The sequence below is a fragment of the Pieris rapae genome, chromosome 6 (assembly GCF_905147795.1).
Source record: "Pieris rapae chromosome 6, ilPieRapa1.1, whole genome shotgun sequence".
Classification (NCBI taxonomy): Eukaryota; Metazoa; Arthropoda; class Insecta; order Lepidoptera; family Pieridae; genus Pieris; species Pieris rapae.
In genome coordinates, this window is record NC_059514.1 from 8,871,357 (window position 1) to 8,899,224 (window position 27,868).

Consider the following 27,868-nt stretch of genomic DNA (forward strand, 5'->3'; position numbering starts at 1 on the left):
TACTTCTTTTGGTGCGATGGAGAAAAGTGTTGGTAGAGAGAGAAAAGGTTGAGAGTGAATTTTTACGATGCGCGCGCACACCATCACCTAAATTCGACATCGCAAAGTTAGGTTTAGGTGGCATGGAAATCGATAACTATGTTCAAGTAGTATATTCTAGTTTTTTTATTATTTAGAACACGTATTTCGTTTTCAATTAAACAGTGTGAATAAATAAATGTTATTCTAGTGTTTTTAAATCAATTTCATATACGACGGTGATAGTATTTACTAATAATTTATTTATTTAAATAAAATGTTTTTGATTAATTTTAATATTTATCATTAATCACAACTGCATTTTAGTTATTTTTTTCCATACGCCAATAAAGTATAACTTCTAACGCGTATAGATAAGTACACACACTCTTTTTCTTTAGAGTATCGATACTATATAAACTGTTCAAACTAGTATATAAAATAAATATTATAACTTTTCAAAACACTAAGTAGGATATCTAAGTACTTACATTTTAATTAGAAAATCAAATGACTGTCACTGTACTATCAAACGCTAAAGCAATTTTGCTTCATAACAACGTTTTTAAGACTAGGCCTCTCTAGACTTCTCTATCTATTTCATGATTTATTAATTTAATAGGCCTGAAACTGGCCATTGACTTTTTAGGTCTAAAGCAAGCCGGTTTCCTCACGATGTTTTTCTTCTCCGCTTGAGTGAATGTTAAATGCGCACATAGAAAGAAAGTCCATTGGTCCAAACCGGGGATTGAACCAGCGAATTCAGGGTTAAGAGTAGCACGCTGAAGCCAGACTTTACTAACATTACTCTATCAGATTATTTATTAGTGACTATAACCCATAATATAATCCCAGATATATATATATAGTGAATATAATCCCAGAACCAACATTGGGTTCCGCGAGCCTCTTCACAGGATGTGTTCTTCTCTAGATTCAATTAAAAACATTGACCCTTTTTCGCACTCCACTACTGCTTTGTTTAAGAATAAAATAAAGCAGCTCTTAATGTCTTAACTCTCTACTATTATTATGTGTGTTGTTGTCATGTGTTATTTTTATAAGTGTAACCTATTGTGGATGCATCCAATGTGTTTGTATTGTGTTTTATTTTTGACTTTGTTTTTATTATAAGGATGTATCTGTCTTGTTTCCCAATAAATAAATAAATAAATAATAAATAAAACCCACACAAATTGTAATTGTTAATTTAAGTATTGTGTTTTGAAATTTCAAGAACCCGTCAAAGTGCTTATATATATAGGCAAATTAGTCGCACCTAGTGAATGTAAATTGAGTCGAGATCGTTTATTTGAAATCTTGTGGGATAAAGAATTACAACTCTCGGTATTTTTAGAGATCAATCCCGAAGGCATGACGAGATCTCGTGGGACTAATGAAGCAGCAGTATTAGAAATGTTAATCTCTTCCATGAATAAGCGTATCTCTCTCACCTGCACTGCTGGTAATAAGAATAAAAAGAAAATAAATCCCGATCTCGCGAGATCCCGATTGTCGCACCTGTCCCTGTGTGACGTACCAGCCAGTAAAGGCTTCATCAAACGTAAAATTTCGACGAAACGAAAAATAAATCATGTGTTAATGATCTTAAATTATATATTTTTTGATCAAAAACACTCTGAGACAAAGTTAAAACTCCAGGAAAGTATTAGGATAATCCTAATCTGGCGAATACATATTATTTACTGTCACGACATCGTCGATTCGACTTATCGGTGACCGTTTTGTGTGACGTGAATTAGGTATTTTAATCAATAATATATTGGATTTTTGTTAATTAATGACTAATAAGACGTACGACGACGAGTAATTGTACTTAACAACGCTTTACAAAGCCATGTTTCATACCGATATTAATAACAACAACAACCTTTGAAAACAATCTAATATACTAAAAACAACATAAGGTAAAAAATCTAAGTAAAAAATTTCGTATGAAACTTTAGTTATTGTCATAAAAAATATTTACAAATTTAGAAATATTATTATTTGCAAAGGCAGACTAGAGGCTCATTTCCACATTTCATAAGAAGGAATAAATCGATTTTTGCTACTATAATTGATTTTACTGCTTAAATTAAGTACTAAACTACGTTGAGATGTGTCTGGACTAAGATGGGCCAAGGAATTGTCGAATATATTAATTTATGTAACATTATATCCAAATTTTGTTTGCCTTACCAAAATTGTTTCGCAATTACAACTGCTAGTATGGCAATCTTACCCTATAGTTCTCAACTAGACTATGACTTCAAATCAACTTAATTTTAATAACTTACATGAATAGCTTCCTTTATTTTGCAATTCGCAAAAATTAAACTCACGCGCCGTTTCTTCAATTCTTTGACGCTAATCTTAATATATATTATAAATATTTCTTGTGTGCGTGTGTATGTGACTGAACTCCTCCTAAACGACTGGACCAATTTTGATGAAATTTTTTGTGTGTGTTCGTGGAGATTCGAGAATGGTTTAGATTCACAATTTTGTCAATGTTTTTTTAATTAATTTTCAATTTATTAGTTGTTGTTGATTTTGGAATGTTTTACATTGGATCCGACAGACGGCACTACCATCGCAGTGTCAAATTTTAAATAATATTCGAATTTTAATTTTAGTCTGTCCCGAAATTTAAAAAAAGTTTTGTTATCATTGTGTTATATCGTGTGTGACCATGTGCTGGATCGTTAGATATTGTCATAACATTTGAATAATAATTTTCATCAAAATGGCTTATTAAAAATTGAAATTTTTAAATTAAAGACGTGTAGACAGGACAACGTCTGTCGGATCCGCTAGTATACTATAAATATCATTTACACGACAATTTTAACAATAAGGCTTTCGCGTGGAACAATTACGAATTAGGGGGAAAAACCTAAGATTAGGTTAGGTGTAGGGATTAAGTTTGGTGTATATCGGTATAATAAACTAATTTGGTGAGTCAGGTAGTACGTGGAGCAACGTAGTTAAGAATTTTGCCTTACTTCAGATGATTAATGTTTTTAACATTCCAGAGTTAAAATAAACAGCGTTTGACTAAGTCCCAAACGGGTGTATGGTATGGTTCAGGGATAAACCAAAATTGAATTGCTGACTTTGTTGATGTAATATTCGTGTAATTAGTAAATTATTGAATTTATGAATCGATGTCGACAGCTGTTTTTATCAGCCGGTGTAGAAAGTGTTGAACGAATTGTCAAATCACGATTTTGACCCATTGCTTTTCAATGTTAAACGTTACAACAAATACTTAATAATCGCCGACGACCAAAGACAATTAAAGTAAAATTGTCGTTCGCCCTCTACATTTTGTTATCGAATTTCTTAGTAATGGTTAAGTTATAATTTATTGGTAATGGACTAATAAATTATATAAAAAAACACGTTATTAAAAAATGTGTTGATGTATTGCTAAAAATATTTATTTAAAATAGTAATAATAAATAAACTAGACAGACTGTTACAAGCTAGTATTTAAACTAAAATATGAATATGTATTCAACATATTGTAGATTTCTAATATACACAGAAAAGGAAGACGGAAAAAGAGCGTTCAAATTTGATAATTTAAGAAAACTGACTCCTATTACATCCAACGTAATAGAGTAGATGATACGTATAGTAGTAATTAAGAACTTTTTAAACGGATTGAAACTATGAAACACACAGAATCGAGAGGTGTTTCAAAATTAAAATCGTTTTGCTTAATTAAATTCGTTTTTAGAATTATCTTAATCTTAGTAATGGTACAACTGACTAAAAACAAACAAAATGTACTTCGAGAAAGGAAACAACCATACTTATCTAACAGACCGAATGAGAGAAAAATTGTTTTTCTCACTCTGCTAATCCACTAACATCGGACATTTAAATATAAAATTGAAAGGAAATTCTTTTAAATTTCTATACGGTTGTCGAGTCGTTATAATCTCGACATTAGTCATGATACGCTATCAGCATCTTATTATATAGGGGATTAGGGATGCTCTTAATTGCGTCAAAATTTAAAAGAATATGCTATCAGTGAAATGATGTAACGTAACCATTATCAGTCGCAGAATCCTTTTAATCTTCTGTCGTAAACGGAAATCTTTCTCGTACGCGTTAGTATTCAGCTACACGTATAAAGTTGACAATAACCTTACATATTATCCTTTGACGAGCTAATGCGATGCCAGTCAAACATTTAGCTACGTATAAAAAAGGCACGCAACACTAGTTTGAAAGCGCGCGCGCCGGTAAAATCATTCGATCGCAGCCGCTTCGGTAAAACGTCGTGCAATTAAATTGACATCTAATCGAATAATGGTTTAAACAATCGACTGTGCGCGTCAATGATCACTCCGGTATCATGTGCTGTGAAAAATTATACGTTCAAAATGCGGGCGCTAATTTTGCGTACACGAAAAATTTTGACATTAAATATAGTTTCGCGAGGACGATATGGACAGCGGCCATTCTGTGATAATCGTGTGTTAAGATCGAAACTGTGAATCGTCAAGATGATGTCCAAAAAGCAATTCGCCTGCATGCTAGTCCTTCATATTGTATACCTTTTGGTAGGTGCAAGTATATTCTACCACATCGAGAGTCCCGTTGAAGTCGCTAAGAGGGCCGAAGAAAAACTGGAAAGACTTGAAATCCAAAGTAAGTAAACTATTAAGCAGGAAGTCGAAAGAAATTATAATATGTCCTATTCAATTTCTATAATTGCTACTGGTTTATGTTGAAATCAAACGGTTATTCAAGGCATGGCGGAAGTTCTTTATAAGGATTATTTGTTAAATATCACTAAAACTTTTAATTAAATGTATCCTGGTTGTAATCACGCGCGTCAATAAATGTATGCCCACACATCACAAATCACAATAGAAAAGGAGCTGTTGAATGTATTAATTCACATTTTTTGAATCTATATTGCAATAACTAAAAAACTCTTTTGTTTATGAAGCCTACGAGTATTATAGCAAATTATTTGAAATTTGAATAGATAAAAAATTTGTAAGAATTCATGAATTCTTATTCAGTTTCTTTTCAGTTAATTTAATTAATTTTCTTTCTTAAATTTTTAAATGTTCTGTTCAATTTCCTTTTTTTGTGAAGAAACCTCCAATAAACACAACCAAAATAAAGAATTACCTAAATTGATCCTTTCGTTCGCGCATGATGCGATTGCCAAGTGATATATTCATTTACATTAAACAAAATTTATAAATAATGTTTTTTAGAATTTGTTAAACTTGCTAATATTGTGAATTTTAGACGGTAATTGATTAAATAATAGTATTCTACTGTCATCACTACAGAAGAATAATGATTATACTCACATATTTTACGCATTCATATTTCTCTTTTGTTTTCATACAGTCTTTTGTGTCTATGTTACAGCCTAATATTATGAATTTATTACCGCAGTTAATATAAACTCTCTAAACATCAGTTATTGGTTTTAAATTCATTTTTTATTAAAATTAAATGTTTTAATTTGGTATCAATTCGACTTAGGGTATTTCAAGAATTTAATTCTTAAAAGGCCGACACTTGCGAACCCTCTGGCATTGAGAGTGTCCATGGGCGGCGGTATCACATCATTAGATGAGAATTATGTTTGCCTACTATTGTATATTAAAAATCCAAAGGTTCCTCCAATTAGAAGATTCTAATGTTAATAAAAAAAAATGATTCGCCTGATTTTGGTCCAATCTACAATAACGAACTCTTAAACTATTTACACATTTATCGAAGCACTTACATTTGTCGACATTGTGATGCAACTGGACTGCACTTAATAATAAATATGTACCTTCCTATCTACTTGTTATAGTTTCTGACAAGCGTTGAGCATATATAGGCAATGATCCAATGTTTATAAGGTGTCAACTTTTCTTCTCGGACTTACATACGACTAAGAGAAATAAGTGTGTATAACAGTTCCCGGTATTGTTATTAGATGGTAGACGTTTTTATGTCTTATCCTAGTAAGCGACATGCGCGAATTTCCTATCCAGCAACATCTATTGGGATAAAGTCTATTGGAGTTACCGAAACCTGATGCTGCTTAAAGTCAAGAAGTACACATTTCTGCGTCTGTTTCAATTATCAATTATTAGAAAAGAATCAACCTCATTCAAAATTCAAACAATTCAAAATAATCAATGATATGAGATTTTAATGCCAATGCTTCTTTGCCGTCGTGTTTCTATGACATTGTGTTTCTATGAAATTTTCTACTGTGAAATGTTTCCATTATCTTACGATAATATAACCTTACGTATAACACGTATAATCTCAATTAATTTCACATTGAAGTTTTAGCGGTCAGAACTCTTCAATCTATTGTTTGACTTTTCCACGATAAAAAACGATCATTGTAAACACTCGATATAATGCAAGATGCCACAATTATTACAATCTACTCTGATTAAGGCCAATCACAAAGATTTACAATACACGTGCAATTTTGTCTTATTCCTCATTTATAATAATATAATTGTGAAAAAAATTATATTAGCCTAATTTAAACTTAATGTATATTCTTATTAATGATAGTATCAATAATAGCCAGCATAAGCTAGATATTAAATTTAGTAGCAGGTAAATAAGATAGGGTGTTTATTAAATATTTATATAAAATTACTTTAAAATACCAGTCAATGTGGATTGACAAAAATTCATAATAGGTTGGAAAAACATATTCTGGCGGGAGTATAATTAAATATGATAATGGACAGTACACAATTAACGCGTTAAAACATTGTCGCTAATTAAACGTTTGAAATGAATAAATGTATAGCGCCATTTGTTTTTCATATTAAAAGTTTAGGGATTTTTCACCTTTTATAACTATACTATGTATAGTAGTAGTTTATAACCACTAACTAAAACCTAAACTCTACATATGTATTTTGTAATTTATTCTATTTAGATAGGCACTATTTATCATTTTTTTTAAAGCATAAATTCTATTAAGGCAAACTGTTAGATTCAACAAAAACTGTTGCTAGAAGCGACATTAATAATACTATGGATTTCTCAATTCATTATTTCAAAAAAAAGATATTAGTATGAATTTTTACTTTTTTTATTGATCTATTGAAAGATTTGGTATCTCGATTTTTTATTTTATTTTAAATAATTGCTTTGATTTGTAATTTTCCATGATGTCTTAGTGAAGACACTTGCTGTGAAAGCTGAAAAACTAAATAAAACTTGTTTAACGGATACTAATAACGGTACGGATACTAAGTGACCAGTGACCCCAGAGTTGGTACTTTCCCCATTCAACAAGTATATTTGTGTTGGAATAAAAAAAAACAATAGAGTGTGTGTACTTATGTACACGCGTAAGAAGTTCAACTTCTTTGCCGTATGGAAAAAATAACTAAAATGCAGTAGTGATTAAGGATAAATATTAAAATTAATCAAAAAGATTTTATTTAAATAAATAAATTATAAGTAAAAATTATCACCGGCGTATATGAAATTGATTTAAAAACACCAAAATATTATTTATTTATTCACTCTGTTTAATTGTACTGCTACGAAACACGTGTTCTAAATATAAAAATACTAGAATAATGCTTGAACATAGTTATCGATTTCCATGCCACCTAGACCTAACTTTACGATGTCTAATTTAGGTGTTGGTGTGTGCATGGTAAAAATTAACTCTCATCATTTTTCTCCATCGCGCCAAAAGAAGTATAACTTCAAAAAACATACTTAAAGCTAATTTAATATTATATTATTTAGAATCATCTATATTTTAAGCATAATGTGGCGATCGAGAAAAATTTAATGAGTCTTATTTGAATATGTACAATACAATTACGTTTCTTAAAAACTTAAGAAACCAAGTATAATTTATAAATAAAGTGCCTGAAAAGTAAAACAATTTAAATACATAAACAAGTTAATTACAAACATAATAAGTAATAATAGAGCAATGAAAACCACATCACTGAAACAATTATGTAGAAAAAGGTTGGTCATAACGATTTCATATCCTGTATTGTGTCTACAAATCGTACAAAGATCGTTAAGTTAATCGACATTTTTATAACTATTTATAAACGTTCAATGGTTTGAAAAGAATTCACATTTTACTTATACAACTGAAGTAATTACTGTTTCATAAATTAAGGAAACACGTTTCTCGTAGAGCATTGTAATTACGAGACGCTACGAATAGCGTGTTTCAGTTTTAGACGTTACAACATTTATATTTTTTTATATTAATTGTATGACGGTATGAGTTTGTTTCCATGGAAGATGGGGCGTGTACTGGCCCACTGCAGCCAATGGCTGAATGGGATGGAACCTGTTCCGACAAACCTACCCAAGAACAGAGCTGGTGCAAATCACGTGGCGTCAGTATTTAAAAAAATGTTACAGGTTTAGCAGGTTTTAATCTAATAAAAAGGGACTAAATAAGGTCCACTAGATATATAAAAATAGTTTATCGAAGTACATTCATGACAAAATTCCGTGTAATATTTCATTTCATAATTATTAAGGAAAATGTAATTATTTCCTAACCAATAAAGTAATACTAATAAGTGTGATGTTACAATAAAATAATGGAAAAACCATTGATTTTCAATTAAATTAATTTATTGTTATTAATGCAAATTTATTTAAATTGTATTATTTTATTCCAGTAGGTTTACATTAGGATTAACATTTTTTTTTGTTTTAAATATCCATCACAATAATATAATAGGTGGCAAAGGCAAGAGACTGATGCACATTCTCATGTCATATTCTCAAAGTCCCTTTAGGCTTGATGGTTCACCATTACGTCAAAGATATGTCGTAGCGGACATGGGTGACGTCACTGGGCATTTAATATTTATATATTTTGTAATCCTACAGGTAACAAAAATGTATAATTTCACTAAAAATATAGACAAAGATGGAATACATGATATTAACAAAAAGGTTCAAACATTTACAAAAGGGTAAAATTCAAAAAATTATTAAATGAATTTGACTAAGTAATAATACCTATGTTAGTGTGTTGTGTGATGGTGTCAAAGTGAGGGTATGTACGTAAAGGTGTGTATGTAGGGTATGCTCATATACTCATATGCACTATGGATATTCTTAATACTCATTTTAACCATATTATATGATTTGTAAATATAAATACAAAATCGTATTCTATACTTAATTAGTTCCGCAAATGTTAAAAATACTTAAAATTTCCTTGGTTATTTGAAGGTCCATTTATATGCGGATATTTCTAGAACATATTAGCATTCTACCACGGTCTGGTCTGACGAGGAAAACCTGAGGACATGGGGACATCCTCATTCGGCCAGTTTGATTCATTGAAGTTTATCAATTGAAGAGGTATAGTCACGTATCAGTGTTAACACGCTAACTCCTGTATTAGCATGCATTGACGTATTAAACTCTAAGTAGCGTATTAATAAAGACAGTTTGTTTTTTTTCTAGTTACTCGTTATTCTAACTTCCTTTATTTTTTTAATTGCGCTGAGATTTTCCATTGATCAGAACCCCTTCATGGGGTTCTTATATCTTCTTACAATAATGAAATTAAATAAAATAAAATAATTATTTAGTCAAGTACCTAAAATAATTATTATGTAAAATGGAACAGACTATCTGTACACGACACAGGGAATCCTGGTGTAGGGGCTAGTGCACTTTTCCCTTTAGGTATACATCTTTCTTACTTTCTCCATTCGCTTCCTTCAGCATTTTAGTATAAATCAGCCGTCTGGTAATTGTACCAAACAGGCAATAAAATGTCACCATACCGGTAGGTACAGTTTACATGAATATTATATTTCATAATGTCATTACACACTTCCATTATACAGGGTGTCCAGTGGCAGATTTCAATGTTCGGAAAATAAAATAAAAAAAACTACAGCTGTAATACAAAGTAGGTTTATTTTAATTTAATAACAATGAACGCGGATTTTATTTTTTAAAAACCACGTTCTCCAAATGGCGGCCCTCGAGTCTGACACACTCTTCGAGTCTGGCACGCATGTTTTCCATAACGCGTTTACAGAGCGACTTGGGAATTCTGCTGACTTCGGCTCGAATATTTTCTTTAAGTTGTGTCACAGTGCTCGGATTTGTCTTGTAAACCAAGGATTTTAAGTATCCCCATAAGAAAAAGTCACATGGGCTTAAATCGGGTGACCTAGGTGACCACGGTATGGTACCGTTTCGGGATATGTTTTTTTCAGGGAATAACTGCCGCACTGCATTCATCGACACATTAGCAGAATGAGCTGTGGCCCCGTCCTGCTGGAACCATGTGTTTCGGTTGAAGGATGGACTATTCTGAAGTTCTAGTCTGAAAAAGTCATTTAACATCTGGGCATATCTCTCCGCATTTACAGTTACAGTTTGGCCACGTTCATTTTCAAAGAAATAAGGCCCTATGATTGCAGATGCAGACATGGCACACCAGACTGTTACTTTAGGCTTATGTAAAGGCTCTTGATGCATTTGTCTTGGGTTGCGGACATCCCAGTAACGGAAATTCTGCTTATTTACATATCCTCCGATATGAAAGTGGGCTTCGTCACTAAAGAATATGTTGCTCATCCGAGTAGCAGCAGGAAATCTCAACAACATTACCTCTGCGTAAGTTTTTCTTAATTCAAAGTCAGAATCGTGTAAATCTTGCACGATTTGAATTTTATAAGGGTGAAACTTGAGTTTTTTTCGCATTATAACCTGCAAAGTTGATTTCGGAATTTCCAGTATCGATGAACATGCTCGCAGTGATAATCGGCGATTTTCAACGACAGAAACCATAACACGCTCGACATTTTCATCCGTGGCTACCGATGGTGTAGGTCCTGGCCTGGGTCTATTTAAGGTTGATCCTGTAGCTCTGAATCTTGCTACCCACGACTGAATGAGGTTGATCGATGGTCCATCACGTAATCGACGAATACCGTAACGATTATTGAATCGACGGCGTGCTTCAGTCAGCGAAAATCCACTCGAAATGTACGCCTCGACAGCAAAAGCGCGGTGCTCTCCACTCCACTGTTCCATGGCTACTAAAAAATCCGCAGCGTTTGTGCTTCTAAAGACGTTTCCCGCATCCCTCTAACGTGTTGCGTTCAGAAACTATGTTTGTTCAAAGTTTGAAATCTGCCACTGGCCATCCTGTACTTGTTGTTTTTCATTGAACAAAATGAAAGTTATGGATGGCCGACGCCATATTAATTGTAGTTAAAAGATTTTGGTTTGAGTTTGAGAGTGGCAGAAAGTGGAACTTAACTTAAATTAACAGTTAAAAGGCTCGAACGACGTCATCGATCCAAGTCATTTGCCTAGCTGTTTAATCAACAGGCTGAATATCCTTGAGGCCGGTAGTTAAACGTTGCTATTTAGTTAAAAGGCTATGCTGTTGTCTGATCGGCATATTAAGCTTCTTGGTTGCGACACTGCATAGACTTAGATCTTCAAATTCTATGCAACAATTGTTTATGGTTCCTTTCAGAACCCACGAAGTATTGCTAAAGGATTCTGTACCAAAACTGATTTATTAGCTTAATTATACGATTTTATTTTTATTTTTTTGTTAGGAGCGGCTGGCTTGTCTTAACATCACCGGGTTTAAACTCCCTAGATATAAAATCATAACGAATAAATAAGTAATTTTTAGATTGAAACGATGTTTTAAGATACATTGAAAGATGAAGCAAGGTGGGCATTTTATAAGCAACGTAAATAGTGTCGACCTCCAAGTCTAACTTCGTGATTTGAAAATTAGGTAGTTAATTAGATAACACGAATGGTGACTTACTATTATATAATAAACAAATTCAAAAATATGCAATCATATGCTTTGACATTGGTTTAATCTTGCCCTTAAAATAGATGCACGTGTATTCACAATGAGGAAAGTCTATACTTTAACGTGGTTAATTTCGTATTCGTAATTTCTTTGTTAAAAATAAACGGCATAAATTATTATGAGATTTTAGTAGGAGAAGTCTGATATAGATTGAAGGCAGCTGTCAATATTCAAGTTAAAACTGTTTGATAATAAATGGCTAATATTTTTTTTTATTATTCTACACGTTTACAAGAATAACGCCTTAGGTACAAAAATCTCATGAAAATTTACAAATTTTTGAATAACAATTTTTATAAAAATTTCCTGATAGCACGTAAATAATATTATTTTTAAGTATTCTAATGATATTTATTTCATAAAAATTATTGCTTATGTTCGTGTGAAATATGACTCATGAGACAGAATAAACAATTTAACAGAACGAGACGAAAGTTACTTAAATCTCCAAATAGATCCAGATTAAGTGTAAGATTCAGAGGACTTAGCGCCAAGTGCGACTCTCGACTCATTGTCGATGGTCTTGCTATGGAAAAATGTTGCCAGGTTATATTAAACGATGGCGCTAATTATTACGTCATTTGGCTAACATCAAAATGACGTCTAGACATATCACAGAACACGTGAACAATCAAACTATATTTGTTATTTGACATTATTATCTCTCTATGTCTTATTTATTTTATAACTATGTACGCTAAAACTTAATTACATTCGAAAGAAATACAATTTATCTTATTAACAAAGCCTGTGTGTATTCAAGATTAACAATGCTGCCTATCAAGCAGAAATACAGCATGCAATAAATATTTAATGTAAGAAAAAGTAAAAAAATAGTACCAAGTATGAGAATGTCTCACTGTGAACGAGCCAAATGCTGTGCAATTTCCAATATTTACGAGTATATACTTACATACAATAACCTACTTCAGTATGAACGAACGTCCCTTACGGTTAAAGGCCGTCTCCAGCTTTTGTCAGACTTCTCCATTCATGTCTTTCTTTTAACCGCTTTTTTTCGTCACATAGACTACGGACCCCGTTTCCTTTTAGCAGCCTTACATCCGGTTAATTATCACGATTTAGCTTGATGCCCCTAAAACGCGCTAATAAACTCTTTAAACTGAGCGTACCTCGTGACTATGTCCTTTAAAATATTTATTTTATTTTATATTGCACAACTAACTGTTCATGTTGAAGGCTCATCACAGCCAGTCATCAGTCAAAATAAAAAATTGACACTTTGCTACGAATTATTCTCGTAGATCGTAGCACCCAATTTCGCTGTTAACTTTGCTACGTGCATTTATTATTTAAAGAATATTTTACATACTATAACCAACAATTACAGTACTCTAATAATAATAGATGTATAAGGCCAACATGACATTGATTTTTGAGTCGAAAACATGGTTCTCTCAATATTTACCTTTACCGGAAACAAGTGTTAAATGTTAATACATGAAAATAAAAGAAAAAAATCTGAAATTTGAACGGTTCTGCGTTCAAATCATATTATACACTTGATTTCATAGTAACTGGCAAGAAATTAAACATTACTAGTTATATTTTGAAACAATAAGTATGTACTTCTAATTACATGTTTAAATTTATTATAGTAGTTAAAATACACTCGGCACTGATCAATCGGTATGATATATTAAGGCCTCATTGAAGACGTCATTCATAACAATATAACATTAAAATGTCGTATGTAATAAATTTAATATAATGGCTTCACTATTGTTAAACGATTTTATAAAAGTAGCCTACAATATCTTTATTTAATGTATGCTGAAATGTATACAAAAAATACAATTTTTTAAATAAAACACAAAGCTTTCTTTTACCGTACCAGCTTTAAGTGCCCACATATAAAGCTCATTGGTACTTAGTCGGAATTTAAACCTACGATCTCAGGGATTAGTGTCTCAAGGCACTAGGCCTTCAGTGATTAACCAGCGGAGATAATCAGTTTCTATTTCAGTCCATTATTTATTAACTTAGACTGGTAATCTAAGAAGAAGATATTAACTGTATCCACAGGTGCAAACATGTAGTTCTTATAAGAAAAATCACGATTAAAGTAATGCTGTCATTTGGTATTTGGAAACGAACGCGAAGCGTACAAAATCGTGTGCTCTTCCTATATTGTATAACATAATTTTCCATCATTGATCTTGACCACTCTTGACAGTGACTCCGACCTTCGTATTGTAATAGATTCAATTGAATCATTTTATATCCATTTAATTCAACCACTCCTCCCTTTCAAGCGTAACATTGTTTGGCCTAACCAAAACATTTACTCAAAGGATTATTTCCGCAATCACTAAAGAACCTTTAGGGTTATATTAAGAATGTTAGGTTACTATAAAGGCAACGGGTGCAATATGCCTTTGATAAATGCCCTAAATTGTGTATTGGTGTTTTCGTTGATATTATTAATTTCAACCGTGATTTACCTTGATCTACTGCGTTTTTGTTGTTGTCAACGATGTTGCTCTCAATATAACGTGCGTGCTCCTATTACGCCATGCTTGCAGCCGCCAGCCGTTTATTATTATGATTCATTGTTTTAACATGTGAAAAAGTTATAAATGGTTAATATAGTTAATAACCTAATTAGCGACTATATGGCGTTGTGTGAACATAAAGGTTTTATTGAATTTAAGTTATTAGTTATTTTTAAAATAATATTCTGTATTATTGTTTACATCACAACAATGCAAACAATAATTATACTATCCATATTATATTACCTTAAACTACTAACACATTTTAAAACTATTTAAAAATATAAAACATAATATATTCGTCTCTTATTTTCCCAAAGCTGCCGCAGATATATCCAGTTCGGCTGCAAAACTGAGGAAGCGGTTAAATAGACGATTCATATGCGGTGAACAGTTCGTGAGCTCTGACAGCAGAACATGCGCCTGTAATATTTAGGCACAGCCGAAACAATGCAGGCCCATACAGTCTGTTTTAAACATTATGTACAAAGTAGATTGCCGATTATTCTGTCTCTTGAATATCATACACTTGTACGCAAATAAATAATGTATCAAATTGACGTTTATATACCTTAAACAGTTTTATTTAAATGTTTTATCCAGTTAGGTAGGCAATAGAGAATTTAATTGCATATAAATATGTAGTCGTATCAATATCACGACCGGAGACAAGTCAACGATTCATTACCATAACATTAACTGTATATGGTGTATCCGAGGTGAATAAAAAACGTTCCAGTGAATTATTATTTATTTACTTATGACAAATATTACAGATGTGTCCCAATGGGGCATGAGAGCATTCACATAACACATAACAGTGTGAACCCATGAATCGTCCCATAGCTTTGGTAGGTTAAGCTTGTCTTCCAAACAAAGATATTCTCTACACTCACTCAGATTCTATAACGGCAACCATAGAATAATAAAGTACTTTTTAAGTTGCTAAAAACTGCGCAGCTGTGTACGTTCTTATGTCGCTTTACTATTACCCGCAATATACTCGACTGTTGACATCGTGCATACGAACTTTCTAAGAAATTCTTATTTTGTTTATAAATTGATAATACAATTGAGTACGAGATAATGTTTTGACATGTTATTATCATCAATAAATGAGTTTCACTTATATTTACATGTTTGAAAATAGATAGTAAGTCGTTGAAACGGAAACAACAACATGTGGTCATAAATGTCATGTAACATTACTTAAGACACGCCTTTGTTTAGTAAACTGGTGCGATCACAGATCTTATTTCACGAAATTATTCTTAAGAGCACCTTGGTTTGAATAAATCCTTAATATATCATGTTGTTATACGATTGGCATATAGCAAGAGAACTATCAATGATATAACTAAACCGGCAGACTCTAGCTCGATGCAACTCACCCAAGACTGCTATACCTGAAGATCCTGGAGACCTTCACCTGCGGAAGGAATCTTCGAAATAGATATACAAATAGGGGAAAAAATAGTGTAACTTATTTTCTTAACAAAAACAAATAATACGATTAAGTTTACTTTGTTGTTATGCCAGAAATGAAAAGGCTTTTTACGTATTATTATAAATTATAGGGTTGGTATCACTGATGTGCCTACAGTAGCAGCCATTGTCCTCTGAATTTTGGAGGAATTAGCTAAAACACCTGGACAACTTTTCAACAATTAATTGAGAGGCATCTAGTTTCCTCAAGACTTAGTGATTCTACCGGTTCTTCTAAATTTATTGAGATATTTCTCGATATAATAAATTACGATGTGGACGTCCTAAGGGCCTTTTCTTATTATTCAAGAATCCCTCGATACGTCACCATAACTTTCTATAAAAATAAGAACAAAACTCCTGTTCTTTTTTATGAATTTAAAAAAAATACAATGTAACAAAGTACAGTCATTGAACAAAGTAAAGACAAAATCGTGCCCTGAGAAGGAAATGTATCAATGTTGAGCCGAGCATTAAATTGTTCAATACAAAAACGGTGTCGCCTAATTAGTACCCTTCTTATTTGACCGGTTTTTCTCATGCACAGTCAATTATACCATCGTGATTGTATTGTTTATTATTTAAATTATATTGTTCATCTGTTAATTAACTGTAGTTAGTATTTAATTAGGATTTATTATGTGGAAGAAAATATTTGTGTAAAAAATTGGAGATTTCATTTATTTATATATCATTAATATTTTACCGAACTTCATGGTGCGATATATTTGTCATCATCATATTTAAATTTCATTTTACTTATTAAGAACTGAGATGAATAAAGAGTGCTCGGCACTCTAGTAGTCTGTCTAGTATCCGCATCATAACGTATTTATTTTGCTTGCTAATTTATAATTAAAGATAATTTTATAATATAACTAGCAGGCTCGGCCAAGCGTTGCTGTGGCTAAGGTTTTTGTTATATTACATAGTAGTAAAATAATCAAGGGAAACCGTAGGAGAACTTATGTGAAACGTTGGTACCACGACACGGACCTAAACTAAACTACCTTTAACTCAGCGCCATCTGTTAGAATTGTATCAAATAATAAACAAATGTTAATGTTATCGTAATTTTAGTAAGGATGCCTATTTTTTTTGAAAATGAAATATAGCCTATGTCACTCAGGAATGATGTAGCTTTCCAACAGTGAAAGAATTTTTCAAATCTGCCAAGTAGTTTCGGAGCCTATTCAATTCATACAAACAAACAAAAAATCAAACCTTTCCTCTTTATAATATTAGTATAGATATGTTCTTAGCCAAATCATTCAATAAAACATTATTTGATATACCTAAAACAATAATCTAATACTCATTTATTCGTATGTAACTTATAAAAGCCAGTAACAAAAAAGTATTACAGTCAAAACCGTTACTTCCTCGTAAGTATCGCGTTTACACACTCCCACTTGCCCACTTCCCTGCTCGCTACGGCTGAATGTAAATGCTTATAACTGCATCGTTTAGAACATTTCGTTTATATTGACCAATATAATATGAGTATATCTTAATTTATTTTATCTATCTTTGATGTCTTTATAACAGATTTTGCTTGTGTTTGGGCATCTTATATGCCCTCCGATGCCATAAAAAACATAATGAACATAAGTAATAATAAAATTATCTTAAAACATTAGTAAAGTTCACTAGTGTACCAGGGGAAACTGAAACTAGCTTTTTCGTCAACTAAAGTAAAAATAAATAGGTATCTATATGTTGGTGGTCTGAAATAATGGTAAATATTAATGATGCAATAAAACAATCTTTATAACATCAGATTTTCCTATTGTAAATTTCATTTCAATTGCACACGTGATTTCTTTATTGGCATTTTTATAGCTTCGTTATATAATTATTACATGACTTCATCAGCCTAGGGAATGAGATATAGGCACCTTTCCATCTGTTTTCTTAAATTCACAAACTAGAGAGCCCCTTTAGAAAGTCTATTTAAATCTAAGCCGTATGATTGGTTTTTCTAAACAAAGGTCTTTGTAGTACTCAAAACTGTTGTACTAACTTTTGTCAGTAACTACTAATAGTTAAAATACTAACTAAGCAATAGTATCTGACTAATCGAAAAGACCTGAAGGGCCTACTAGTTCTACGGCTTAGATATTATATCATTTCCTAAAAATTCCCCATACCGAACTATGAATTATACTCTTATACTCTTACTCAATATCATATTATTTTTTAAGAGTATTTATAATATTCTTAAAGGTAATAATAACAATAAATTGACAAATAGAAACCTAAATATAATCAAGTGTGGTCTGACTTAATGCTTAACGCAGACTTAATGCTGGCACCATTTCCTTGCTGTAGTGCTATACTAATTCGTTGAGTTATTGGTATCCTCCAGAGTCATTGGTACAATCTACCACTTTCGAACTAAATGTTTGATATAAATACTCAAACATTATAAACCATTAAAAATATGTATTACAAATAGTTTGGGCATTCTATTATTTGATAAATGGATTTGTATCAAATAGAAGTTTATTTTGTAATCCTTCTCAGACGAAAGACAACACAACTGATAAAATAAAGCAATATAAAATAAAATATGGATAATTATGGAATATAAGATACAGGTTTCACTTATTCCACGTCATGATATGATTTATTTTACGACGAGATATTACTTGGATGGACTTGCTTTTTGTATAACTGTTCTTCCCACCATAATAATGAGTTGGTTTCGTGAGCCGCACAGGCTATAAAATCTGGGCACATCCACAGATAGAGTGATAAAATAATATCCACGTAAACCAGGGATTTTCTACATCGGGATAAATGTCGACATTTAATCTCATAATCTTAGCGTCGTACAAACCCTCCGTGATAAACATTATTGAACGATGTGTGTTTTCTCTTGCAGTAAACCGCATTGATAATACCAAATGTAATGAATTTATGATAACTTATTATTATTTTACAATTTTATTATGCTTAAAATTATTATTTATAATTTAGAGTATAGATTATTTGATGATTGTATTTGTTAAATATGTTTTACTCGATGTAAGTAAGTCGATTGACTCGATACCAACATTCACGAACAAAATGACGAGTCGTCTTGAGACGATCAAAAAGAAGCGGGGGGCATTCGGACCGATCCGCTTGACCAAGACGGACGTTAAATTGTAAGCTGTGTGGTTGTTTAAGGATAAGAAGTGTTGGAAATATACTTAGTTATTGTTGTAACAAAGCAGGCGTTTATTATTACACCGAGAATCGAATAGAGAGAATTCATCGCACAAAGAACTTTAATGATGTTAAAATATACTAATGCGTATTTTGATAAAGAATAATGTAGGAACCGCAAGAATGCTGAAAATATGAAGCCCGAGCTTATTGAGCAATCATATAACATTACAACAGTTTTTATTTTATTATACACCAAGTTCTTTAGGAAGAATTGTTCTATACTATCACTTTTTATCCTAACATGTTTCATATACGCAGCTATGAATCTATCTTAAAATCTCGTCAAGCAAAAATAATACTTTCGAACCAATTGCATATATTTTAGTTAAAAATGAAAACATAGAACAGATTTTAGTATAATTATTTTAAAAAGCGAATAATGACTTATTTATGAAGGCTAAAAGAGATATAAGGCATACTATGGGTAAATACAATGTGCGTATATATAAATCACAGGTTAGTATATGTAATCAATCAAATCATCTATCTTTCAGATCTTCTGTATGAAAATTACATTCCGAACGACCCAACGAAACAGGACAGTATATTACGAAAATTGTCCGATTATTGTGGGAAGCCCATGTATAATATTACCACTGAAGATGAGGAGTCGCCCTATATGTGGGATTTCTATCACTCGCTGTTTTTCTCGTACACCGTTGTCAGTACTATCGGTAAGTAATTATTATAATAGTTTTAGTTAGGAAGATTCAAAGCAAAATACAGAAATATATGTAATATTTATATATTATTTTGAGCCAATTAAAATCTTCACTTACTGTTTTTCTTACATAAGGGAAACATGCCAAATATTTTGGTTGTACCATAAAAAAAGGAAAAAAAGGAGATTTAATTTAGTTGTAAATGAAAGGTTCCCAAGTAGAAGTATTAAGAATACCTTTTATTATAATAAAACATAACAATCAAATATTTACATTTTTCATAACTTCATAATAATAATAAAAAAAGGAGATTAAAACAAATTTAAAAAAAAGTTGTCCCTGTGGCAGTGTACCATTAACGCCAGCATTCCTTGATGTATTGCGATTTGCGATTCATGTTCTCCTATACTTAGTCACCGGTACCATCAGCTAATAGGCACCAACTCAAGTCTTTAATTAGCGCCTGCGCACACGACGCAATAATAATTAGATTTTGGCGTGTAATGTTATAGATAGATAACTTTACATAGGATGTATGTAAATAACCTTTCGAACGATAGAACCTTTTAACAAACTTTTAGTGTAAGTATAATATATGTTATTTAGTAATAATACCATGAAAATACAAGAGGATGTAGTAATCGGGGCGATTTTATTGAAAGTAATACTTAGCTTACAATCATGTTGTTTCTATTAAAATGATAAGAATTTCGGCAAATACCTTATGATGTACTTATAAGACACTTTAAGGGATTATGTCGAAATATGTGACGTTTGAAGATACGATAATTGAGTGTCCATTACTTTGAACTACTTCAACGCATCAAGATATCCCTTTATCATTTCGAGAATTGCATATTAGAGGATCTTGCTATTTGTTTTCGTCTTGTCTAATCGGATTAGTTAACGGGAATGAATTAGTGACATTTTATTTAAGTAAGTTTCAGTGCTCTTTGTACGTATATATATCCCAGAAGTATTTAATAATAAAATGTCCTTTTAATTTCCAATCATGACAGGAAAGTGAAGATTTACAACTTAGATTTTTAAATTTTTAACATTACTTTTTATTGTTATCCTATATAATATCCTAGCTCCCTTCAGTACCGTAGATCGGAACCCCTAGAAACATTTATGATAGTAAAAATGTATCTAGAACATTGAACAATAGTTCAAAATATTTTGAAAAACCTCTGCATCTACCGAAGCATCCAACACGGTGGTTGCCTGCATTTACACCACGATGTATTTAAAAAGATTGTCTATCAAACTATTTAATCACCTTCCCAAAGTTGATAAAAATTTTGAGGCACGGTACCTCAAAAGCGTGGGAGAGTATTTAAAAAACAATTTATTATGACATCATGATAATTAATATGACATTTGCATGCCTATTTTTATTATATAGATTATGGGCTATTACAGGCTGATTTAATTGTGTTTTTTTTTAATCAAATTGAATGTACCACTTTGAAAACAAACAATTTATTATTATTTATTAAGCTACACCATGTATGCCACTGATAGCCTACTCATAATGATGGTGGTAATGGTATCTTGAATAGATAGTTTCCCGGCTATATGCTGAAAACAAATACTTGTACAATGGATACGCTAAGGAATTTCTGTGTTATACCTAATATTTCAATTAATGAAATAATCCTCATGGACACGTTTAATAAGCAAACCAAACGATAATTATACTTTGTTTCTACTAAAATTTTGAAAAGCTGTTTCATTAATTATCTGCTATATTTGTTATGTATATTACTGCTTACAGGCTACGGAAATTTATCCCCGACAACACATCTATCCAGGATCCTGATGATCTTCTACGGTTTATTTGGGATCCCGATCAATGGTATCTTACTTGCCAACCTTGGAGAATACTTCGGGCTTCAGGTATATCCTCATTTAATACATTATTTTATTTACGACCTCAAGTATCACACAATACAAACTCTTATGAAATATGTAAGACAGACGTGTGAAAATGACATGAGAACTAACAGCGCTAAGTAGATCTTCCTCGCAGTCAAATAGCCAGCAATGTCGCGGCGCACAAATCGCACGGGAAATTGTTGTATCAAATGAGTACGCCAAGATTCTGGGTGTAAATCCGTCTGTCTTTGGTATAAGTTAAAAAAATATATTTTTTTTATTGGTATGACAAAATCTTCCATCTAAAATGTGAGACAATTAAAGTAAACGAAGTGTTATAAAAATTTAAAAACACAATCAAAACATATATAAGATTAAATAAGCACATAATAAAATAAAATTACCAGAAATGTTTGGTGAAGCACAAAAAAAAACATCAGCGAAACAGCGAATTAAGTTCGACAAAGGCACCAAACAAAGCTTTCTCTAAAACCGATAATAGTAATCTAGATTAGATTTAGCTTGTTTGTTTCATAAAACTTTTAACATTTGTGTTAAAATTTTGTTTTGTGGTATATAATTTCATTTTCCAAATCTTGATGGTTACCTTTATGAAGTTATACCTATATAACAACATCTTTTGATGTTCCTAAGTTATATTTAGTTATTTTATTAGCTAATATTAAAAGCATAATAATTGTAAGCTTGATTTTTTACAAATCAAGTAGTCTGTAAGGATAATGTATGAATTTTTGTAATAAAAAAATAAATTTATTTCAATCACTTTTAAAGATCTAGACGTTCGGAATTTCTCCACCTTAGTACTAATTTAGTATTTTCAGTGTATTCATTTGTTACATTACGTCTCCAAATGTCTAGGAGCGGTACAAAGTGGTTCAACTTCTAGTTGCCTTCCGAGATTGACTTGAAAGAGTTGTAACAACTTACATCTAACAAATCTATATAATGCCATTTAAATTTTGTATGACAACCGTGTAATTCTATTGTAATTGCTATTCCTAGGAAGTTCAGATCAATTAATGATGTAACTGTCGTTCATGAGTCTTTTTAATATAATGACAAACATACGATGATGAAAAGTAGTACATATATCGAATTTCTTATCCATTTCCTAATTTTAAATTTGACTTCAGTAATGAAATTTATTATATTCATATAATACAATTAACAAAGTGAATGTATACAATAAATTATTTTCATTGGTCGTTCAGGCTCAGGCTACAGATAAACGGCTCTGTTTAATAAAGAGACTAGGCTGTTGATTAATCGGCTTAGAGAGCGTTCAAGTATTACCCCCGCCCCCATGTACCGCGCCGTACCGTTTTTCTGTACCCAATAGTAAAACGTTTTGTTACCACCCTCACTGGCTCATTAACCCTAACAGTTGCCATTTCAGTGGTGTAAAATATAGCATAGTCGAAAATAATATTAACAATAATGCATAATTATATCCCCAACGTAACGTTTTTTTTTCACTCCTCCGAGCATTATTATTATTCTTTACGTTTTAATCACTTTCTTAAAAACAAAAAAATACTAACGATTCAAAACCGAGTAATGCTGAAACGGAAAGTATACTTATTGTGCAATAGTAGTTTAATTATAAAACTGTGAATCTTATGAAGAAATTACTATGACAAGTACTGTTAATATGAAAATGGGAGAGAGTAGCAGCCCACGCCACAGGGAGTCCTGTGGGGGCTGCTAAACATGTTTTATTTAAGTAGTAAACTGGCTTTCTTTATTCTTTCTAATTTGAATTTTTCAATTTCAGCTAATCTTCGTCTACCGAAAATACAAGCGACGCAATGAAAAGCGTGCAGATAAATTAGATTACTTCTTCAACAATCTGGGCATGCTGGGTCAGATTTTCCTCTACCTAGTTCCTGGTTTTCTGTTCTTCATATTTCTGCCAGCTTGTATTTTTGTCGTCTTCGAGGGATGGGATTTTGTAGCTGGCGTCTATTACGCGTTTGTTACATTGACAACTATTGGCTTCGGTGATTTAGTTGCCGGTAAGTTGTTTTAACATAACAGAAAAAGGCTTGCCAGGGGGTTGCCGGCCTTGTAATAATTGCTACGTTCTTTTATTGGAGGACCGTATTTCAAATTATTTCGGAATTACTTCAGTGGGCAGCTGGATTCACATAGTGCTACGCGACAAAAACTGGCTTAAGAAACGCTCAGTTGTGGAATGACGGATGTCAAGGTAATACGGATGATATTTCGTATACTGCCTCGACTTCCGATGGTGAAACTCAGCTGCAGCTATTAATCCGAACAAGTGCTGTTAACCTTGTAAAAATATTCTGTTTAACGATCATATCTAATACGTCTAATATAAAGTAAGGTTTAAACAACATGTCGGCTTAGGCAAAAGTTTAGTTCCTATATTTTTTTTATTTTTTTTATTACAGGCACAGTGAACAATGGTTTCAAACAAGGATACTTTCTCACTTACCAAATATTCCTTCTCGTTTGGATAACCTTCGGCCTTGGGTACATAGTAATGTTACTTGGATTTATTACAAGTGGCATGAGATCAGAAAAAGTCCACAAAATCGAACAGAAATTTGCTAACCAACTTAAATCAACTCAAAGTAAAATACTACAAGGATTCACAAGAGATCTTGCTGCTATAAGGAAGATAATAAATGAAGCAAATTTAATTAAATTGAAGGTAAGTGAGAAATTTTCACAATAAAATTATGTAAACGGTTAGAGGAAAATGAATGTAGTAATAATTTGTTACGATTAAGTTTTAGGGGAAACCTTGTTTGGAATGAAATAATGGTACTTATATATATTTTATCAGGTCATTTTGATTTTTGTTTTTTTTTCTGGCGCCTCCATAAAACATAGTCTATGTTCAAATCTCGCTTATCTTTACGTTTCATTCTAAAATAAGTCTGCTTATAAAATAGTTGAAGATCAGATTTTTTTATCTTATTGTTTCAGCCCGTCTATGTCGAGCATAAACCACATCTACATAGAAGTGCCAGTTGTCCAATACTTACATTCGATGTAGAACCACGAGGGTCAATACCAAAACGAAAAAGGGCTAACTCCGAAAATATACAACTATCAACGAAAGATATCCTTCGAATACAATCGGATACTGATTTACTCGGTATCGACAAAGAGAAAACTTTTACAGCACAAGCTATTGTTAAGCCTGCTGAACTTTTAGCAAGAGTTGTAAATGTATTGGGTGGGTTCAACCAAGTACAAGACAGAGGCATTAATATCTTCGATGATGATCAGATTCTGGCCAGTGAAAATCCTCCGCTGTTTAGCATAGGGCATGATATTCTTACCAAACGAACAAGAGCATGCAGTGTAGCAGTACCAAATTACAGAAAAGAGTCTGTTGCTAAATTCAATCATGACTTGACATGGACAAATGGTGATACAGCAGAAAAATTTAGAAAGGAAGCAAATATTCGGACCGGAAAGTTATCCCTTCCTACAGCTGTGACACCCACTGAAGATATGCAACCAAAGAGCCTGTTTGCAAGATTATTTAGGAAACCTAGTTCCGGTGAAAGCCCTGCAGAGTATATTAAAAATACTATGAAAGGAAGAGTAAGTGCAGCGCAAGCAAGTGATAAACCAAAACAAACTAGTATGTACCCTCTATCATATGGACTCAGTGAAGAAGAAAGAAGTGACTTGGAAGATTACAAAGAAAAGACCAAACGGGGAAGACATAGTATTTTCCCAACTTTTGATTTTTCTGAAGACGAAGACACCGCAGCCATGAAATCATACCAAGAAAAGCCTAAACGACATAGTATATTTCCTTCATTTAATTTCAATGAAGATGAAAATGATGAGGCAAAGGCTTACAAAGAACGAACAAAACATGGGCGGTATAGCATATTCCCTACATTTGACTTTAGCGAACAAACTAGTAACGATGAAGATACCATGGACGAGGATGAAATACAGAGATATCAAAACCGTACACGAAAAGGTCGAACAAGTTTATTCCCGACCTTTAGCAAGTCTAAGAAAAATGATGATGATACATTACCCGAAAGTTCTGATGAATTAGTCAACTACAAGGAAAAGACGAAACATGGACGTAGCAGTCTCTTTCCAACGTTTGGAAAGAGTCGTAAAACTAGTTCTCCTGAAGACTGTTCAACAGACTTAGAAAAAAGTATCAGACAGTACCAAAACCAAACAAAGCGGGGCCGCAACAGCTGCTTTGCGGGCACGTCAACGGACTTTACCAGTGAATTAGAAAGTTATAAGAATAGAACTAAACGCGGCCGGCCAAGTCTATTTGATCCTGACGTTAACCTTTCAAATTTACCAGAAAACGAACAAGTGGAAGTTCTTGAAAACACTAGCGTCGCAGATTTGTTACGTGCACTAGCGGTTTTAGAAACTGCAAGTCCATCTAGCAATCGTCCGATACGACCTGATAACATCCTTCCAACAATTCCTTGTAGGGATTTGGATGAGCAAGTTGGGACAAGACGTAGAAGGGTCAGTGCTCGACTTGCAGCACCGCAATTTACCCCAACCTTGGCGACGGTAGTGGCAGGGGCAGAATTGCAAATAACAGCCGCTTCACAAAGGGAGAATAGAATGACGATGCTGACGCAGCCTCCTCCTCCATACACTGAGACTGAGGATTATCAGCCCCGTGCTAGAAGGTATTCCCCTGCTTCGTCAGCATCGTCCACAGCTCCTATACCAAGACCATATTCTAGAAACCGTAAGGAAAGTCAAGATGACTCCAGACGCGGCAGTCTAACAGATATTGTGATAGATAATAACAAAGACAAAAGTTAGTGCCTCATAAGTACTTAGACTATTATTTATTTTAAAAAGCCGTCCAAAGGATTGCCATTCCTGTATTAGTGCATTAGTGAAGTGCCATTAGCTTTTAGTGTGTAAGGTTAATTTTTGATAGCTAAATGATATGTACAATTTCAGACTTTATGCGTAATGAAGTCCTTTTTCATATTTTAATGTAGCAATTATATAGACTCATTCCATATTCATATATTATTTATTAAGTTCATTGTTTCTTATTTACTTGTCTTATTTCTACATTCGAAGTAGAAATACATAATAATATTAAAAGTGAAAGTAAGAAAGAAAATACTTTTATAGTTTTAAAAACTAATATTGTCATGGTCAATGAACCATAACCTCATTTTTTGGGCGATAAATTTATCTTAGAGATTAAAACACAAAAATACGTATGTGATATGTTTTAATTAGTACCTCAGTATAATTAGCCTTATGTACTCGTAAATAATAAAATATCTAGTCGTTACACTAATATAGTGAACTTACTAAAAATATAAATAATACATTAAGAATTTTCTATGACTTTTTCACAGTTATATACATTACATTATACATTGAAAAACTCAACTGAACAAGTACACTGTCGAAGTATAGAAATACAATTTTATCCGATATTTAGTAGTTTTATTTATTGTTACTGTATAAATATTATATATACCGTGCAAACAATGCAGGGAACTAAACAATTTACACCATCTTCTCATAAGCATAACTTACATTATGAGTATTTCGACACACTTAAAGTAACAAATATTTACACCTTTAATGTAGAACATCATCGTCATTACAACACATCTGGACTTCCAGAACGAAATATTCAAGACAAATTACATTTGTAGGTAATTTCAAAGGGGTCAAGTTGCTAAAGTGTCTCTTCGCACGCTTTTATCCAAATTTAAGTCTGTGTAGTGTTGATCAATGTTGCCATTGTCGTCTTTGATCAATGACTCAAAGATGGAAATTAAGTTATTCAGGCCGATGAGGTAACCGTCCTCGTGATTTCCAACTTTCCAAGCGGAATTATGATCAATGCTGATGTCATCTGGAACAGGCACCGTTTTTGCGAAGTCAATCATCCAAATAGAGGCTCCTTTTTTGTCGTGGACAAAAAGAAGCGAACTGCCGATTAACTCGTGAGTTCTGAAGAAGGGTGACTCCAGGAGGGTCGCTCGGATATTCTTCAGTCTCTCCAAGTATTTAGGCTGAAATAATAGAATAAAACTTCAAATACTTAAACCCATTTAATATGTAGGAAGAAACTTAAAACTCATCTAGTCCAATGATTTCTCTGTTTTTTAATAATTGTGGAAATCGCTATTACACGAACTATGTACTTGAAATTGACTGCGATCAAAGAT

General features: G+C 32.4%; 2 protein-coding genes across 5 annotated transcripts in view; one reads left to right on the forward strand and one right to left on the reverse strand.

The window, feature by feature from the left end:
* The first annotated feature begins 4,147 nt into the window (after nt 1-4,147).
* On the forward strand, nt 4,148-27,124 carry LOC110992923. The gene is made up of 6 exons (XM_022258920.2): nt 4,148-4,689; nt 19,611-19,790; nt 21,559-21,680; nt 23,455-23,695; nt 24,098-24,360; nt 24,639-27,124. The coding sequence occupies exons 1-6, from the start codon at nt 4,545-4,547 to the stop codon at nt 26,484-26,486; spliced, it is 2,799 nt and encodes a 932-aa protein (XP_022114612.2). The 5' UTR covers nt 4,148-4,544; the 3' UTR covers nt 26,487-27,124.
* The window catches only part of LOC111002571 (inositol-trisphosphate 3-kinase B), a 56,759-nt gene continuing 55,787 nt past the window's right edge, over nt 26,897-27,868 (reverse strand). For all 4 annotated transcript variants that reach the window (XM_045628767.1, XM_045628765.1, XM_045628766.1 and 1 more), the window contains one exon: nt 26,897-27,712. In XM_045628767.1, coding sequence (XP_045484723.1) covers nt 27,365-27,712 — 348 coding nt within the window. In that variant the 3' untranslated portion in view covers nt 26,897-27,364. The remainder of the gene's footprint in view (nt 27,713-27,868) is intronic.

Excerpts from the sequence above, each read along its gene's own strand:
- LOC110992923 (XM_022258920.2), top strand. The coding sequence starts at position 4,545 with ATGATGTCCAAAAAGCAATTCGCCTGCATGCTAGTCCTTCATATTGTA. Across the intron at positions 19,791-21,558 it reads CACCGTTGTCAGTACTATCG|GCTACGGAAATTTATCCCCG; the intron begins GTAAGTAATTAT and ends TACTGCTTACAG. Across the intron at positions 21,681-23,454 it reads GAGAATACTTCGGGCTTCAG|CTAATCTTCGTCTACCGAAA; the intron begins GTATATCCTCAT and ends TTTCAATTTCAG.